Source organism: Denticeps clupeoides, chromosome 4 (assembly GCF_900700375.1).
Source record: "Denticeps clupeoides chromosome 4, fDenClu1.1, whole genome shotgun sequence".
NCBI lineage: Eukaryota > Metazoa > Chordata > Actinopteri > Clupeiformes > Denticipitidae > Denticeps > Denticeps clupeoides.
In genome coordinates, this window is record NC_041710.1 from 20,480,762 (window position 1) to 20,496,722 (window position 15,961).

General features: G+C 40.2%; 1 protein-coding gene across 2 annotated transcripts in view; it reads right to left on the bottom strand.

Moving 5' to 3' along the window:
• Positions 1-2,762: 2,762 nt before the first annotated feature.
• stox2a (storkhead box 2a) overlaps positions 2,763-15,961 on the bottom strand; it is a 59,497-nt gene continuing 46,298 nt past the window's right edge. For both annotated transcript variants that reach the window (XM_028976805.1, XM_028976806.1), the window contains exons 3-4: positions 8,870-11,411; positions 2,763-5,522 (exon numbers count right to left, since the gene is read on the bottom strand). In XM_028976805.1, coding sequence (XP_028832638.1) covers positions 5,321-5,522; positions 8,870-11,411 — 2,744 coding nt within the window. In that variant the 3' untranslated portion in view covers positions 2,763-5,320. The remainder of the gene's footprint in view (positions 5,523-8,869; positions 11,412-15,961) is intronic.

Here is a 15,961-nt window from a genome sequence, read left to right on the forward strand (position 1 = left end):
GCATTTTGGATAGAATTATTGGTTTTCTTACTGCCTAAATCTTTTGCATAGTTCTTTATATGTACACACACACACATACTATGGTATGTCATCCAATGAATTTTAGATTTTAGATATCTGTCTCCGAATTTCTGAAATTCTGAGATCCTGATATTATTGTTATGTTTAGCTTAGGGATTCATAATTTTTAATTATTTTATTGGCACTGGTTTGGCACTAGTGCATGATTAAAATGAAATTATGCTCATGTACACAGTGATATGCATTTATTTGTATATTTGTTTAATTTATTATGAATTACATTCAGGAGAATTTCAAGAGGCACTGCCAACATCTCATGTTCATGTAACCACACATTCAGCTGCTAGTGAAGCTAGAGTGAAGATATGACCATAAGGATTTATGGGATACTACCATGCTACAGATATGCATTTTCTAAGTGAATTAAAAATAATCGTCTATCCACTATTATTATTTTATGTCTGTAGTTTGTGTATATTATCAAATTTATGTAGGCTATTTACTATAAACTGGATTTACTATAAAGTGGCACAAAGTAACATATTAATTCATCTATAGTCTATGGTTAATGTGTCTATATTAATGGACTGTTTAATAAAATAGCTACTTTGGACTAGGTTTGGAATACACAAAAATGATAAACAAATTTTCGCTTAATACTGTCCAGAATTACATACATAATGAACTAATGGAAATGAAAAGAGGTCACAAATTAAATCCATTTGACAAAAGTCCTAAATTTTGTTCTTGCAGTGGATTCAAGGAAGAAGCATATTCTGTGTCTTAACGTAGAACATTTAACTGTTGATTAAAGTCAGACTGGTCTGGAAGTTTTCTGTAATGTAAGGAAATGTCTATATGCTAGATATTATCAAAATAATATTTGGGTCAATCTCTTCTAACATTTGTTTCTGTTCTGTCTGTACTATTTTCAATGTGTGGCTCCAATCTCTGATAAATATGTTTTAATAAAGAAATGGAAGACTCCATTGTGTTTGAAAGGTAATTCAACTCTAAACATCCTTGAAAACATTTTACAAGCGAACATAGTTGCCTAATATCAGGAGGCAACTAAGGGACTGACAGGATTTCACCAAAACTGCAATCCTGTTATCATGCACAAGACGGTGCTGCTGCGCCACCCTGCTTTCTTCATCTGTGGTTATAAAAAAAAAAAACCTGTCACATGTCCCTGTGACATCATCACCTCCCCACTCCAGTGAATAGCACACTACTCCAATCACCAGATAATGGTACTGCGCTGCCATTGGTGGAAAGAGTCGCATTCATAAAACATGCCGTTTGCAGCTCACAAAGCGTACAGGATGAGATGCGGCCTTACGATTCTGCAGTAAAAATGGAGTCGTGTACCATATGAGCAGAAAATAGACATTTTCTTACATGCATAAAATTTTAAATGCAATTATTGCAAAATAAGGTCACACCTGCCAATTAAAGAGGCATTTTTGAGCATAGTGCTGTTTCACAGGGGTGTGGTGGTGTGAGTGATAAGGCTAAAAATCAGCCACAATGTTTAAAACATATAACCAAACATGTTATTTTATTGTCTTAAAAAGTAAGTAACACAATCTCCCGACCGGGTATATCACATACACTACAACAACAGTTAAACACCAGTACTACACAAATAGGGACTTTTTTTTCTCAAATATTATAGACATTACAAAAAGATCCCTCATATCCTTCTCTTTTCTTTTTGAAGTTATTGTACTAAGCATGACAGACCAACCTCATTTACAGCATGGTACTGTACACTGTCACCATTTAGAAACAATGTTGTCTGATGCTGTTCTAAAATCCATCATGTTAAGGGAAGACGTTTCATGGACTTGTCATTTTATTTCATATGAAATATTTTACAATATAAACAAAGCATCCTTCTTGGATGGACTTTACAGCAACCAGACCAGGCATTTCAGTGCAAACATGTTTATACAAGGCAGTCTTGGCTGCAATACTCCCTTTTGACTTCCAAAAGCTTTAAAATCAAATGAAATAAAAACAACTGATTACATTACCATTCTAACAAAATTTTTAACAAATAAACAGAAAAAAAAAACGGGAATGCAACAGGAATTTTTAATGCATCCTGGGACGGAGCTTTTCCTAACATGTAGTGTATGTTCCAGGTGAGATCCTCTCTTCACCAGGAGAGGAGTGTCAACAGAGCAGACTGGCCTCTCAGCATTTCTAAATCAAATGATCTTATTACTTTCTAAAGCTGCTAAAAATGTGGGACTCTGGAGCGAGTAGATACATCTGATATTCTCTCAATTGTTCTCTCAAAAGTCTCAGAGGCAAGAATATAAAATGAAGCTGAAGGAAACAAAAAGTGTAATAAAAAAGAAATTGAATTTGAAGGCATCATAATTGGAAAGAAACATTCTGGAATGCATTCTTTGTCCTAAACTTGTATGCGTGACAATGGGGCAGCAAATATTGACTGAAGCAAGAAGCCACAGCAATATTGAAATATACAGGACACATCACATAACCTGGGTGTTATTTGTTCGCCATTTTATTTTATACGGGCCTGTCCTTCTGGGATCAAAGGACAGGGTAAAAAAATACGTGAATGGCTAGAACAGTCACTAAGAGGGTTCAGCTGTATACACTGGCAAACTGAAATTTATTTGCATATTGTATTTTTCATTATCGGTAAATATCTTAAAAAGATGACACCAAAACACCAAAAACAGCAAGAGAAGCATGAACGGGCATAATTCATAAAATTTTCGATTTATTATCACATATTGTGACGTTCAGGAGCTTGTGTCCTCCGTCTAGATGCATTATGATGAAGTATAAGGTTTACAGTGAACATACCCACGAAATACCCATTCAAATTAATTCAAATTAACACTCATGCATGGGAGAAGACAGAAAAGCAAAAACATTAAGAGCCAATTGTAGCAACCAGAAAACAAAAACAAACAAAAAGATGCAAAAAAGGAAATGATGCGCAACTCGCAAAGAAGTGAAAAGACACTCCGGCTTGAAGAGAGACAATGAGTGTACTACAGCACTTCATACCAGTTCTTCAGCATAGAAATCCTCTTAGTTACAATGTCCACCGCTCCATGTCAACATTCACAGAGTAGAGGCTGATATCGCCGTGTTTCACAGGCAAATAACCCAAATCTGTACATGCCTTGATCTCGCCATTACACAGGTGGTGGAGGTAGCTAGTTATGTGCATATGTGTGTTTGTGTAAGTGTGTGTGTGTGTGTGTGTGTGTGTTCATGTGAGAGAGTATGCCAGTGTCAGAGTATGCAGCTGTATGTGTTGTTTGCACTGTAAATGTGAGAGACAGATTCAGAGACAGCGAGCAGAGAGTGGTTAACCGTTTAAAAAAAAACGAAAAATAGGCCTGCACACGCTTAGTGTCTTCTGCATTCTTGTAGTCCGAGGCCACATGAAAGCAATACGAAAGCCGACACAGGAGGAAGTGCTCTCTCCCTGACCTCTCCTCTCGGTTCGTGAATCTGTCCGTCGCCTTACCACAGTCGCTATGGAACTATTCAAACAAAAAATTGTCTGAGTCCTAACAGACATGGTGCTGCCATCTTGTTCACCACTCTGCCTGCTGGTAGTTTATAGCCCCAGAGGAACAGCAGCGAGTCACACTGAATTTCGATTCACCAGTGCAGTGTGAGGACCTATGGACAGACGCTGAAATGCAGCAGTCAATCTGTACGCATGTAAGTGAAAAGCAGTCAGGTCAAGGAGGTGACATTGTGTACATTCCTCTTAAAAGACAAGAGAACCCCAATGTCTTTCAACAGACCTCAAATGAATTGAGAGGGGGTCGGGGGGTAATCACCAGGTTTCTTTTAATAGGTTTTAACTCAATTAATAATAAGAATTATAATAATAATACTAATCATACAAGTAAAACTAAATAATTGACAGCACAGCAGCAACAGGGTTGGACCTCCAGAGGAGGATCACACAAGTCCCTAAGGAGATTGTTACAACTTTTCAAAACGGCGCATGCAGACGCCCCCCAAAGAAAATCAACCAAGAAATAAAAAATAAAAATGTCCATCTGCCATTAGACACGCACGTTTTCTCTTCCTCGCCGGTGATCCAACAACTAAGCAAACCCAGGCGAAAGGGCCAACACAATTAGATAAGCATGTTTCCAAACCGACAGTGATGTCCACAAAAGACCTTGGGTTCATGGGACTGAATCACTACAAACAGCCAACTAGATGCCAGGTTGGTTTGTTTTTTTTGTTTGTTTTTTTTTTTATAATCTAAGAGAGTAACTATTTATGACCTGAGATTAAATGTTGGATAAAAATCTAATGAAACAGGTAAATTCTGTCAGTACATGTCGCATACAAAGCACTTATGTGCACTATAGGTGTTTGAATAGTGTTATTGAACAACCAAAATCAAAACAAGAACAGAAATACACAGATTTCCCCCCCTAGATGAATCATTGTCTCAACATGATTGTTACTAGTTTCTTCTAAGCATTTTTTTATTATAAGAAGGCAAAAATTAACCCAATTTTTATTTCTTTATCAGTAGAGCACTATTATTGTCATGAGGCGATGGGTTATTTTGTCAAGAAATTCAACAGGTTAGTGAACTAAGATTTGCTCAAATGATAAAGAATCTATATGGTTGTATATTTTTTAACTTCTTTTTATATTTTGTAAAGTCACAATCACTTTGCCCAACTGCCTTAACACTTTCATTGGTGTGTCTCAACATTCACTCTTCGAACCAGCACAAACAGAATCTACCAGCAAAATGATTTTTTTCCATGAAAGGAAGAAAATCATTGTGACACTTGGAAAAATAGTAACGCGTAATATTATTGACGTGACTAACTGACTGCCATCCTTCTCCTATACAAGGGTTATCAACTTATTTCAAGACACAATCTTGTAATAAGGGGACAAAACTCCACTTAGTATAATTCAGACCAGAGAATTTCCTGATTGATAGTTTGTTAACCTAAGGTAAAATAATTTTTTCCCCGTCTTTTGTATGTAGTTTTTGTTGTCCTGTTGTGTTCCTCTTTTTATTTTTTGTTGTTTTCCTTTCTTTTTCTTTTTTTTTCTTTTTTTTTTTTTGCAGTGTACCGTGTGAACAGTCTCTGGAAGCCATGCCTGTGGGTTTAACAGTCCCAAGTGTAGTTGGAGCGTTTCCGCGGGAGGGGGGCAATGGGTCACGCCCTTAGTTCTCGCCGGTGTCCTTTTCCACCGCCACAACCCCTCCACCACCTTCATCTCCTGTACACCACCCCTATAGAGGCCGCTGTCAGACACTGGTTATGGAGGCCAGACAGTTGGGGGACTTCTGCAGTTTCTCTGGCTGCGTGGTGGGTGGCTCTGGAATGGTGCGGAAGCTAAAGGGAGGCCCGATGCTGGTGGTGCCCATGTGACCGGGGCTCAGAGCGGGGTTCTGCCGGCGGTTGCTCTCCACAATGCTTGAGGTGTTAGAGGCCAGGCTCTCACGCGTGCTGCAGGAGAGGACAAGGAAGACCAGACACATAGAAGGGATGGAGAAAGAATGGATCGAGAGAGGATGAAGAAAGTGAATGAATGGAATGAGGCAGAAGAAGACAGGTGACAATCAACAGCAACATGAGATTCAGGGAAAATGGATGAGAGAAAGGAACAGAGTGAAAAAAGTTAGTTTTAAGAAAGGCAGAAAGAAGGCATCTTAATATAATATCACTTTTCAACCTTAACAAAAGGCTTGTGTTGATCATGGTTGTAAGATCTTGAGACTTAATTCCAGAACAAAAAGAAACTTTTCTTCCAGAAATTAGAATTATGAGACTCTGAGTGAGATGCTACATAAAACGTAGCTCATGGGGAATGCTTTCCTCTGTCAATTTCAGTCTGTCAGTCAGAAGGCTTGAATTGAAGTGTGGATAATCTATTTGCATGCTATGTTTGATCATGTACATGATCCTTAGGTGATGTTGTATTAGGTGTACTTCATGCATAGAAAACTGAAGTAAAGAAGGGAAGTGACAGGAAGTTGCATTACACCCATGCACGTGCTCCTGTCAAAATAAGTCTAAATCTTCCAGATTGAGGAAGTAGGGTGCCTGAGAACTGTCAATCATTGCTATGGGCTCCTGCCATTTAAAATTTTGGTTTTAGAACCATCTGCTTGGTGACAGAAATTAATACACACACCAACCATGGAGCAGTGGTGGCCTAGTGGGTAAGGAAACGGACCCACAATTGCTGGATCAAATCCCGAGCTGCCAAGGTGTCACTGAGGTGCCACTGGCCAAAGCACCGTCCCCACACACTGCTGTGCCTGTCATGGCTGCCCACTGCTCACCAAGGGTGATGGGTTAAAAGCAGATGACACATTTTGTTGTGTGCACTATGTGCTGTTCATCACAATAACAATCACTTCACTTTACCTCAACACAAATGGCTGGGTTGGTAGTAAGTTCTTTCAATCCAATATATAGATAAATAGCAAGAAGTCCTTTCTTATTTTTTTTATCTGTTAATTCTGTAAAAATACTTAATGTACTGAGTATGTGTGTGAAGACACTGGACTACAAAATAACACAAATAATACAATGACTTTAACATTTGAGTCTCTCCAATGCAGGGAGCTATAAGTTAGACAACGGGGATGATTTTCTAACAGTCCTGAAGGTTTAATACATTTTTTAAACAATTACTCATGTTAATGAGCATCTCATTAACCAGCTTTTTATTATGACAATAGTGAACAAAGCATTCGTGGAGGTAAAAAAAAAAAAAAAAAGAGGCAAATCCTGCTACAGAAATAGTAAATATGTTTCTTGCATTGGATTCTGCTAAATGGTCTAAATCTTACTCTCCATAACACCATAGAGTAGGTTCATCCAAACTATTGACTTGTAGTGTATGACATTTCAAAACACTCTCCATGAGCTTCATCTATTATAACGCTGGGCCTAATAGCCTGTATCTTAATAGTCAAAAATCTCCCCTACGTACCCCATTCTTATAAATTCTTATTGAAATATGAAAAGAATGATCACATAGAGGCACACCCAGACAGGCAGCAGCACAAAAGCGAAATTCAATTAGTAATTAATGGCAGAGTCCTAGCTCCCTGCCATTCATGATTAAGCAAATAATTGTGGTTTGGTGCAGGCTTTTGGCCACACAGCATTCTGAGTAAAAGTAGTCTCTAAAATAAATCACGGCACAAATGATAGCAAAGCCCTGCACTGGTGCTTTTCCAGAGACTGCGGAATGACATCATCACTAATGTGATGAGTCATCCAGGAACTAGTAAATGATTGTACATATTTGTTTGGAGGAGACAGGGTGCTAAAATTAGAAGAACGTAAGCTATTTCAGTCTGTTAATGAAAATGCATAGACAAGATGCAAACACTGACCTAATGAAATTGAGCTGCACAAAAAAAAAAATGCAAATACCTAATATGGGCTATATGATTAAGATGTTTTCATTTAATACATCTGCCTGTATTAAATGTCAGCAATATTACTGAGTAAATTCAGTATTTAATCACTAATTCATACCATAAGGATTATGATTGTGACACGACTGGCAATTTATAAAAAATGTGCTAATGTTCATGATAACCATAATGTTTAAAAACTACATTATTTAACATGGAAAGAAAAAAAAAATCTTTTTACTTTGCCCTTCTTATAAGCTGACTATATCTGACCATTACTACTTAATTTAATTCCTAAAATAAAATGGAGTAGCTATATTGACTTTGGCAAACACCACCTACTAAATGCTAACGAGACCAATTACACCACTTTATAGAAAGGGATGATTTGACACCGCAAAAATGGCTCAGGAATGGTGAAGATAAGCAACACAAGTTCAAGGTATTGTCTCCAAATTCTCCAGATCTCAATCCAAATCTGTGGGATGTCTTGGAAGACCAAGTCACATCTATGGAGGCACCAGCTGACAGGATTTAAAGGATATGCCACTGATACCAGAGCATACCTTTAGAGGATTGTTTTAGTGGCAAGATGGGGACCTACATGATAATAGGTGTGTAGAGACAATGTCATGGTTGACTGGTGTAAAACATAAATTATAAAGCTTTATAATATCAAATCATCCTTTATCAAACATGAACATTAATACAGCATAATGAAAGATGGAAAAAAAACCAAACATGTAATGAAGAAAACCCATAAAAATGTACATTACCACTGCACACTAATAAACAATAATTCAGAAACAATATACTCATAGTGGCGAAATGTCGAACACTGTGTGAAATTAAATGTATGTAAAGACAGACAACATGAAACTCATTGGCACTCTGGTTGACAGACACACACACACACACACACACACACACACACAGTGTGTGTGTGTATCTTTGTGCAGTTGATATCAGGGGAGTTGCAGTCACTATGGGCTCATTCTCTTGTCTTTACCTGGTGAGTGAGTCACACAGAGTCAGGATACTATTTATAGGCTCTCTGTCAGTCTTCACCCTCTTACTCACTGGGAGCTACAACACACAGACACACACAGAGCCTGGGGATGCCCACTCATTCCCTGTCTCTCCCAGTTCATAGTGCTGTCATGGTGAGAAGGGAGATTCCATCTGGCTCTACACAGCAACCCAGCTGGGTTGAGGTTGGGGATCTTGGGACTAAAAAAAGTGATCTAGCCAATGCTTGCTCCTTGTCTGAGACCTCAGAACAATAATAAAATATATTCCTGCTTCCATGTCTAAGCCCTGAGAATTACATTTTTTTTAGATATCAAAACTGCAAAAATGCCCAGCATATCAGCAGACATATAAAAACCGTGCAGACACTGATAGTCCACCTCTGCTTACCGTGGAGAGTTAAACCCACTGTCCACTGTTACACTGCTGCTGTCCATGCTGTCGAGCCGTGCCGAGTGAGCCGACTTCTGGCTGCTGTTGTTGTCCGTCTCCTTCGGGCTAAGCAGTGTAAGGTTATTTTCAAACTTCCGCTGCAAGTCGCGCTCTTTCTCCCTTTCCAGAAGCCACTTCATGGTGCCACCCCCACCTGGGCCACAGACCCCACCTCCACCCCCTGATGGCCCTCCCTCTCCCCGTCCCTTCCCATCTGCCGAACCCGCCTCCTTCCGTGAGGTATCCTCTGTTTCATCCTCGTCATCATCTGAAACATTATAGTAGTCGAAACCCGCCTCGGAAGCAGAGGGTACGGTTTGTTCCGAGGTTGGCAGGACTGGCAAGGAGGCGGGTGAAGAAGTAGTGTTAGATGGCAGTGACTGGGGCTCCAAGCTGTCAAGGACCTCAGCCGATTTCATATGCGGTGTTTTTCGTAGTGTGCCCGATTTGGAATAGCCAGAGCTGTCCACGTAACTCATAGTCAACACACTGTGAGGAGGCTTGAACAAAGTGTCTTTGCTGAAAATCTCTTTTCGTTTGTCAACAACGGCACTGCTGACACCACCTGAGCCGCCCCCTCCTCCTCCACCTCCACCCCCAGGGTCAGCATTATGTTGGTGGGGTATTAAACGCCCATTGGGCATGGGCTCAGGGGTCTGGCTAGGTGTGGGTTTGCCAGACCCACTGTGTCCTTTAGTGGACGAGTCCTCTTTGTAATCTATGGGGTGGGGCAAGGTAGGGTGTGGTGTCTGGCGGTCAGCTGGGGAGCCTTTCCTGATCCCATCTGAAGAAGTTAAAGTGTCATGATCGGCCTTACCCAGAGGGGAAGGCGCAGTCAGGATTGTTTCGTTCGACGTATTGCACTGGAAGTAATCATCAGCCAGGGGCTTCGGCGAAAGGGCCTTCAGGTCACTGTATGCCGGCAGGCTGTCCCGGCTCTTATTCCTCTCCAATGGACTACAGATCCTTGACTCATCAAGACCCCCCTTCCCCAAATCAGGCACACATACCTCGGAGCTGAACTTGGCTGCTGAGAACATGATCCGCGAATAGTGCGGGGCTTGTTGAGACGATGCCCTAAGCGTACCATCATCAGTATAGTAATGATTCCTGTCATCAGGACTACGATCATAGTCCTCAGGTGTGCCCAGAGAGGATGCAGCACCTCCCAGTGGGCCCTTGGAGTTGTCCATGGAGCGGGATCTCTCCTTGGCCTTATCATTACGTTCATTGCGAGACTTCCGGTCCTGTGTGTGGCTGTGACTGCGGTGCACACGGGAATGTGAAGTCCCACGTGAAGGCTCAGGAAATGGCATCTCTGTCCTCCGCTTGGCAAGCTCTCCTGACACATCCCACTCAGGCGTAACTGGGAAGTGTGATTCAGCAATGTTTGGATTGCTGTGCACTAGGTACGTACCGCCACTGCGACTGCGCTCAACTGTGTACATTCCCTCACGTGGCGAGCGCACCAGTGAGTGGCTAAAGAACCGATAGTCTCGTTCCAAATTCACAGCAGCCATCAGGTCCAGGTTTGAGCCTTCGGAAGGATCCCCACGTGATGCACGAGTTTTGCTGTGCGAACGTGACTTCCCATGCGGGACTCTGCGATGCCCACGACTGCGTCGGCTGCGGGCGCTGTGCTGCGCAGATGAGCTCGCTTTGCTGCGCTGAGCTCGTTCCTCCTCGAGACGCTTCATCACGGCTGTATGCCTAGCCACATTCTCTACTGTCAAGTCAGGGTTGATACGCCGGATAATCTCCATCTCCACCTCCCGTGGGATGGCAGTGGCTGCCGGGGCATCCTCATCCCGCAGGGGCCACTCCTCAGGGGGGAACTGGGCAGAGAATGTGGCCAACTGCTTGGTCTTGTCCTTTTTGAAGCTCAGACGGAAGAGCTTCAGCCCAAACTTCTTGGACTGTTTCTCACTACTACCTCCTACACTGCTGCCTTCTTTCTTCTTGGTGAGTGTGTCAGTCTTGTAGGAGAAGGCAGCTGCACTTTTGCTTTTGTCAGGGGCCTCAGGTGGCATTGGGTGCTGGGCAGAGGAAGGAGGTGGTGGTGGTTGGGGATATGAAGGCGGTTCTCCCTTTGGCTCCTTAGGCGACTTCCTCTGCAGCGTGGAGGTGTGGAGGCTAGGCACGTCCTCCCGATAAGAGTTGTAGGAGTCGCAGTGGTTCTTGTGGTGTGAAGTTCGCTCCCGGACACACCCCGATGTTGAGGGGGTGACTGTCCCGGACTGCGGGGACGTGCACTGCTGTGGCGCCGGCGGTTGTTGTTGTTGTTGCTGCTGCTGCTGTTGTTGTTGCTTTTGTTGCTGTCGGTCAGGATGCCGCTCTTCCAGGTGATACCACTTGCTGTTAGTGCGTATGAGTGAGGGTGTGATGAAGTAGGTCTGTGGCGTGACAATAAAGTAGCCCTCCGGCGTGGGGTAGATCTTCCTTTCCCGCACAAGCATATTCAGTGTGTGACGCAGGATCTCTGGACTTGGTGTTGGGACACCTGAGGATTAAATGTAAAAGTGTAAATGTAAAAACCATGTCAGGATTTGTATGCAATTTGTATACAATTAACACTGTAAAATTACACAGTCAAGTATTGTCTAATGATTTTACAGTATGTAAGCTGTAAAATGCAGCGCATCATGGAACATTTGATGGTTACAACAGGTCAAAACTAAATATTACAGTTAATTACCTGTAGAAAACTGGTCACAGATTTTCTATTTGGATTAAGTGTTAACCGAGGATGTGTACAATCATCTGTACATGCACATTAGCTGTTGCATTTACAATCTAAAACCCAGCAGGAAGGAGTGATTGAAATACTGCTAATGTAAGAAGTTATCTGTTGGTTGTTACAACTAACAGATAACAGTTTTTTTTTAGGGGAAATTGTTAGGGGTTTGTGAGCAGCTGAATCAGTATGAACAACAGGCGTCCTGACGGCTTGTACATATATCAGTAATGCTGATTTGCAAGTTGTGTAACAACAAGAGTGTAATAGCATAATAGCATTCACTCAGCATACAAAACTACACAAAAATTCACCAAATCAATCTTTCATTTGAGGTGTTTCAGAATGTTCACATGCATGAAGGTTGTCAGTTTGATTGTTTGAAAGATTTCATTTCTCATTTAAAGGACCATTTAGAAGAGGGCAGAGAAATTGTTTGTCCTTTCAAGGGATGTAAAACATATAGAGGTAAAAGCACATTTACATTTCATTTGTCTAAAAGTCACATCTCTTTGATTCAGTGCAGGTTAACCATTTAGAATCTTGATACATCTTTGAATGATGAGTGTGACAGTGGTGTACAACATGTTCTTGATGTTGATGAAACACAGTTTTGAACAATTTGACATTGTTTTAAATTGAGCTTCACGCTAAACTGCTTTTGCCTGAGTCAGTAATTCAAACTATTTCTAAAGAATTCAATGACATTCATAGCCTTGTTCAGTTTCATGTATTCTCAAAATTGAAAGACAAATTGGCATTCCTCCACATTCCTGATTCTACTATAAATGATGTAATTGATAAACTTAAAAAACAAGATCCTCTGCAACAGTCTTTTAAAAAACTATCAGTGCCAAAAGATAATCTTTAATAGCTTCAACTATGTTGAATGCCTGCCTTTATACTTACGTTCAGATAGTGCTTTGCCCAATACATTCCCATAAAAGAAACACTTGTTGCTCCATTTACATCTAGATCATTCAAAAGATCTCATGAGGAAGTACATTATTGACTTAAACAATTATTCATCACAAAACAAATCGAAATGTCACAAAACACATTGTTTGAAATTGAAGCATCTTCTTTGGCCTTGATACGTTATAAAGACGTGAAAAGAAAGCATACGGTACTTGCTGTATATTTAACTCTAGGCAACATTCCACCATATCTCAGATCAAATATTGATCATATGCAGCTTGTGAATTTGTGTAGGGAGAATTCCTATAACATTCTCAGTCCCATGAGCAGAACATACAGGGCAGAGAAACTACTGGCAATAACAGTGAAGGGGGAATCAAATTTGACTCTGTCTTTAACCAGCTGAAAAACGGTCCAAGAGACCATTTAAATGAAGTTGTAAAGCAAGTCATCTCAAGGTTTGAAGCCACTGGATATTCCCTCTTAAGAAAGTGGATGCCCTCATTTTAACAGTTAATGCAAATGCTTAGATTTAAATTCCAGTGTTAACATGACACAAGACAATCTATGAATGACCACACTGTCATTAATTTTAACGTATACAACCTATATTTCAGGCATCAGCCACATCATGCCAGATTCCCCAAGGATCTCTCTCTCTCTCTCTCTCTCTCTCTCTCTCTCTCTCTCTCTCTCTCTCTCTCTCTCAAGGTATATACAGTACAGGCGAAAGTTTGGACACACCTTCTCATTCAATGTGTTTTCTTTATTTTCATGACCATAATCATTGGTAGATTCTCACTGAAGGCATCAAAACTATGAATGAACACATGTGAACACATGTGGGAAAACACAGTGAATGAGGTGTGTCCAAACTTTTGGCCTGTACTGTACATCTATATATTTCTTGTGCAAAATATCCTTTTATTTTCTCTATTTTTGTGTGAGCGTGTGTGTTAATTGGTTGTAGGTGAGATATTGTCATCATTGAATTTGATGTTTAGCATAGAGGATCAGATTGTCATACCTCCACATCATAACCTTGTGGCAGGTCTAGCAGCTGTCTTCGCTACTTATTACATTTTTAACCTTGAATACCAAGGGGAAGCTGTCTGCACCTTGGACTTCATCCAGAGGTAACTCATTATGCAAACATACCGAATTGTAACTACAAATATCTACAATAAAATACATTTTAGATTACATGAAAAGAGCAATGTATTATTTAACACAATTAAGTTGTGTAGCTGATAAACTAAACAGTTGAACTGAGTAGTTGAGTTAGGTAATTCCCAGATTCCCAGGACTGTGAAGGTATCATGTTATTTATCTGTTTTCCAAACTTTGCAGATGTTTTGTGGGGATTAATCCTACCACTGGTTCTAAGGTTGGTCCCAGAAAAGCACGAGGAAAGGTGGTGCAGAGAAAGAAGCAGTCCATGAATGCAAGTGTCTGCAGCCTTCTTAGAAAGTTAATGGACTTTGACTGGTGTTTGTAGTAGGGTTGTCAAAAAAAATCGATTCACAGATATTAATCAATGCTAAAATATAGTATCAATTTTGATATCATTAGCACTGGTATCAATACTTACATTTCAGTTTTGCATCTGCCAGTTCATGGAAATTGCTGACTGATTACAACAATTTCCACTGCAACAGATAGCCCCTCCCCCAGTTATCTGGAGGACCCAATGTTTACATGAGAGACAGACCAAGCTTGATAGAAAATATAAAAAGCAAGAGCACCGTGTGGAAGTATTTTGGTTCGCGTCGGGTTCGGGCGGAATTTTTATGATTTTAATCAGGTTCAGGTCGGGTTGAGCTTATGCGGTAAATAATCAGTCTACAAACACAGTCTACGTATTGTACCTATTCTTTCCATATGATTTGCTACTTGTAAATGGTTTTGGCTGGGTCGGATCTTGCTTTTCAAGTCTGATTACCTGTTAGTGTTGAAAAAGAATGGGAAGCTGGTAGATTGATTTAAAGGTGGCATATAATTTTTAACGCTTCTTTAAACTTACATTTCTACCGCTGGCACTAAATTTGTGTGTTCCTGTTGATTATGCTGTATTCCAATTAATGTCTTAAAAAGATTACTGCGCATTGTGAAGTATTGTTATGTCTGACATAATATATTTTGTAATAGATCAATAAAAATGTGTATATTTAAAATAAATTGTATATTGTGATATTTGCTGGATTATACAAAATATACTGCAAAATTATGCTAGTTTAAATAGTTAAATTCAAAATAATTACTAGAAAATAGGTTACAGTGCATTATTTGCAACAGTAGTTGCCAGATACTGTATTGCATGAACTTACAGGAAGTTTGTGTAAAAAACAAATACAGTATTAACCAGTGATTAATACATGGTATCAAGGGGTATTACCTTAAATGAGAATTATAATACACTACGATTTGAACTTAAAACAGTGCTTCACAGAAAAGGTTCTTCACAGCACATTACCGGTTTTATATCACAATAGTTTTTATATCACATTCGTTTTTGGCAACTGTTTTGCCCATTCGTTAATGTACATTTTACATTCCTGAAAATCCCCACACTATTTGCGGAATTACAAAATGTGTCATATCACAACAGAGTCATATCACAGCATTTGTATTTGAGAATACCCTAAAACACAAATCCCATTGGAAAAGTGCACTGATGACCACACAACAAAGTGTCAAAACTTTCAGCTCTCCAGCTTTACACTTGATTCTAAGATACTGAATGCTTATAAATGAGGCTATGTGTGTGTTCATTTTGGATTCTCTGCAACATTAGGACGATTCGTCTACACAGACTACTCAGATACTTGTCCAATCTTTGGTCATCTCCGAACTGGACTTCTGCTTAGTGCTTCACCTCTCCAGTTGATCCTGAACACTGCAGAACATTGTTTTCAACCTTCCCAAATTCTCCCACACAACTCCACTGCTGCATTCCCTTCACTGGCAGATTCAAAATACTGATGCTTTCCAACAAAGCCAAGGAAGGGTCAGCACCATCCTACCACAGATCTCACATCTCTCTGTCCCCCAATCTCTCTTCTAGGTGGTGGAATGAACTTCCTCTAGAGTCATTAAAGATGCTAAAAACCTTCCTGTTTAGAACATATTTGGACTAAAAGAGCGCTAAAGAACACTTTCTATATATTATTTTTAAATGGTTAGGTTCTGAACAGTATCTACAGATCGGGTCCGTGTAAACAAAACAAGGAATTTCAGTGATGGATATGTCACTCTGGACAAAAGTGTCTGCCAAATGCTGTAAATGTAAATGTGTTTAAGTAATCTATTGTACAATTGATTAAATGAATGCATTATAGACCATGCATTAATTATCACTTCATCTGTCACACAACAACCTCCTGGATCCTAACCAGTCC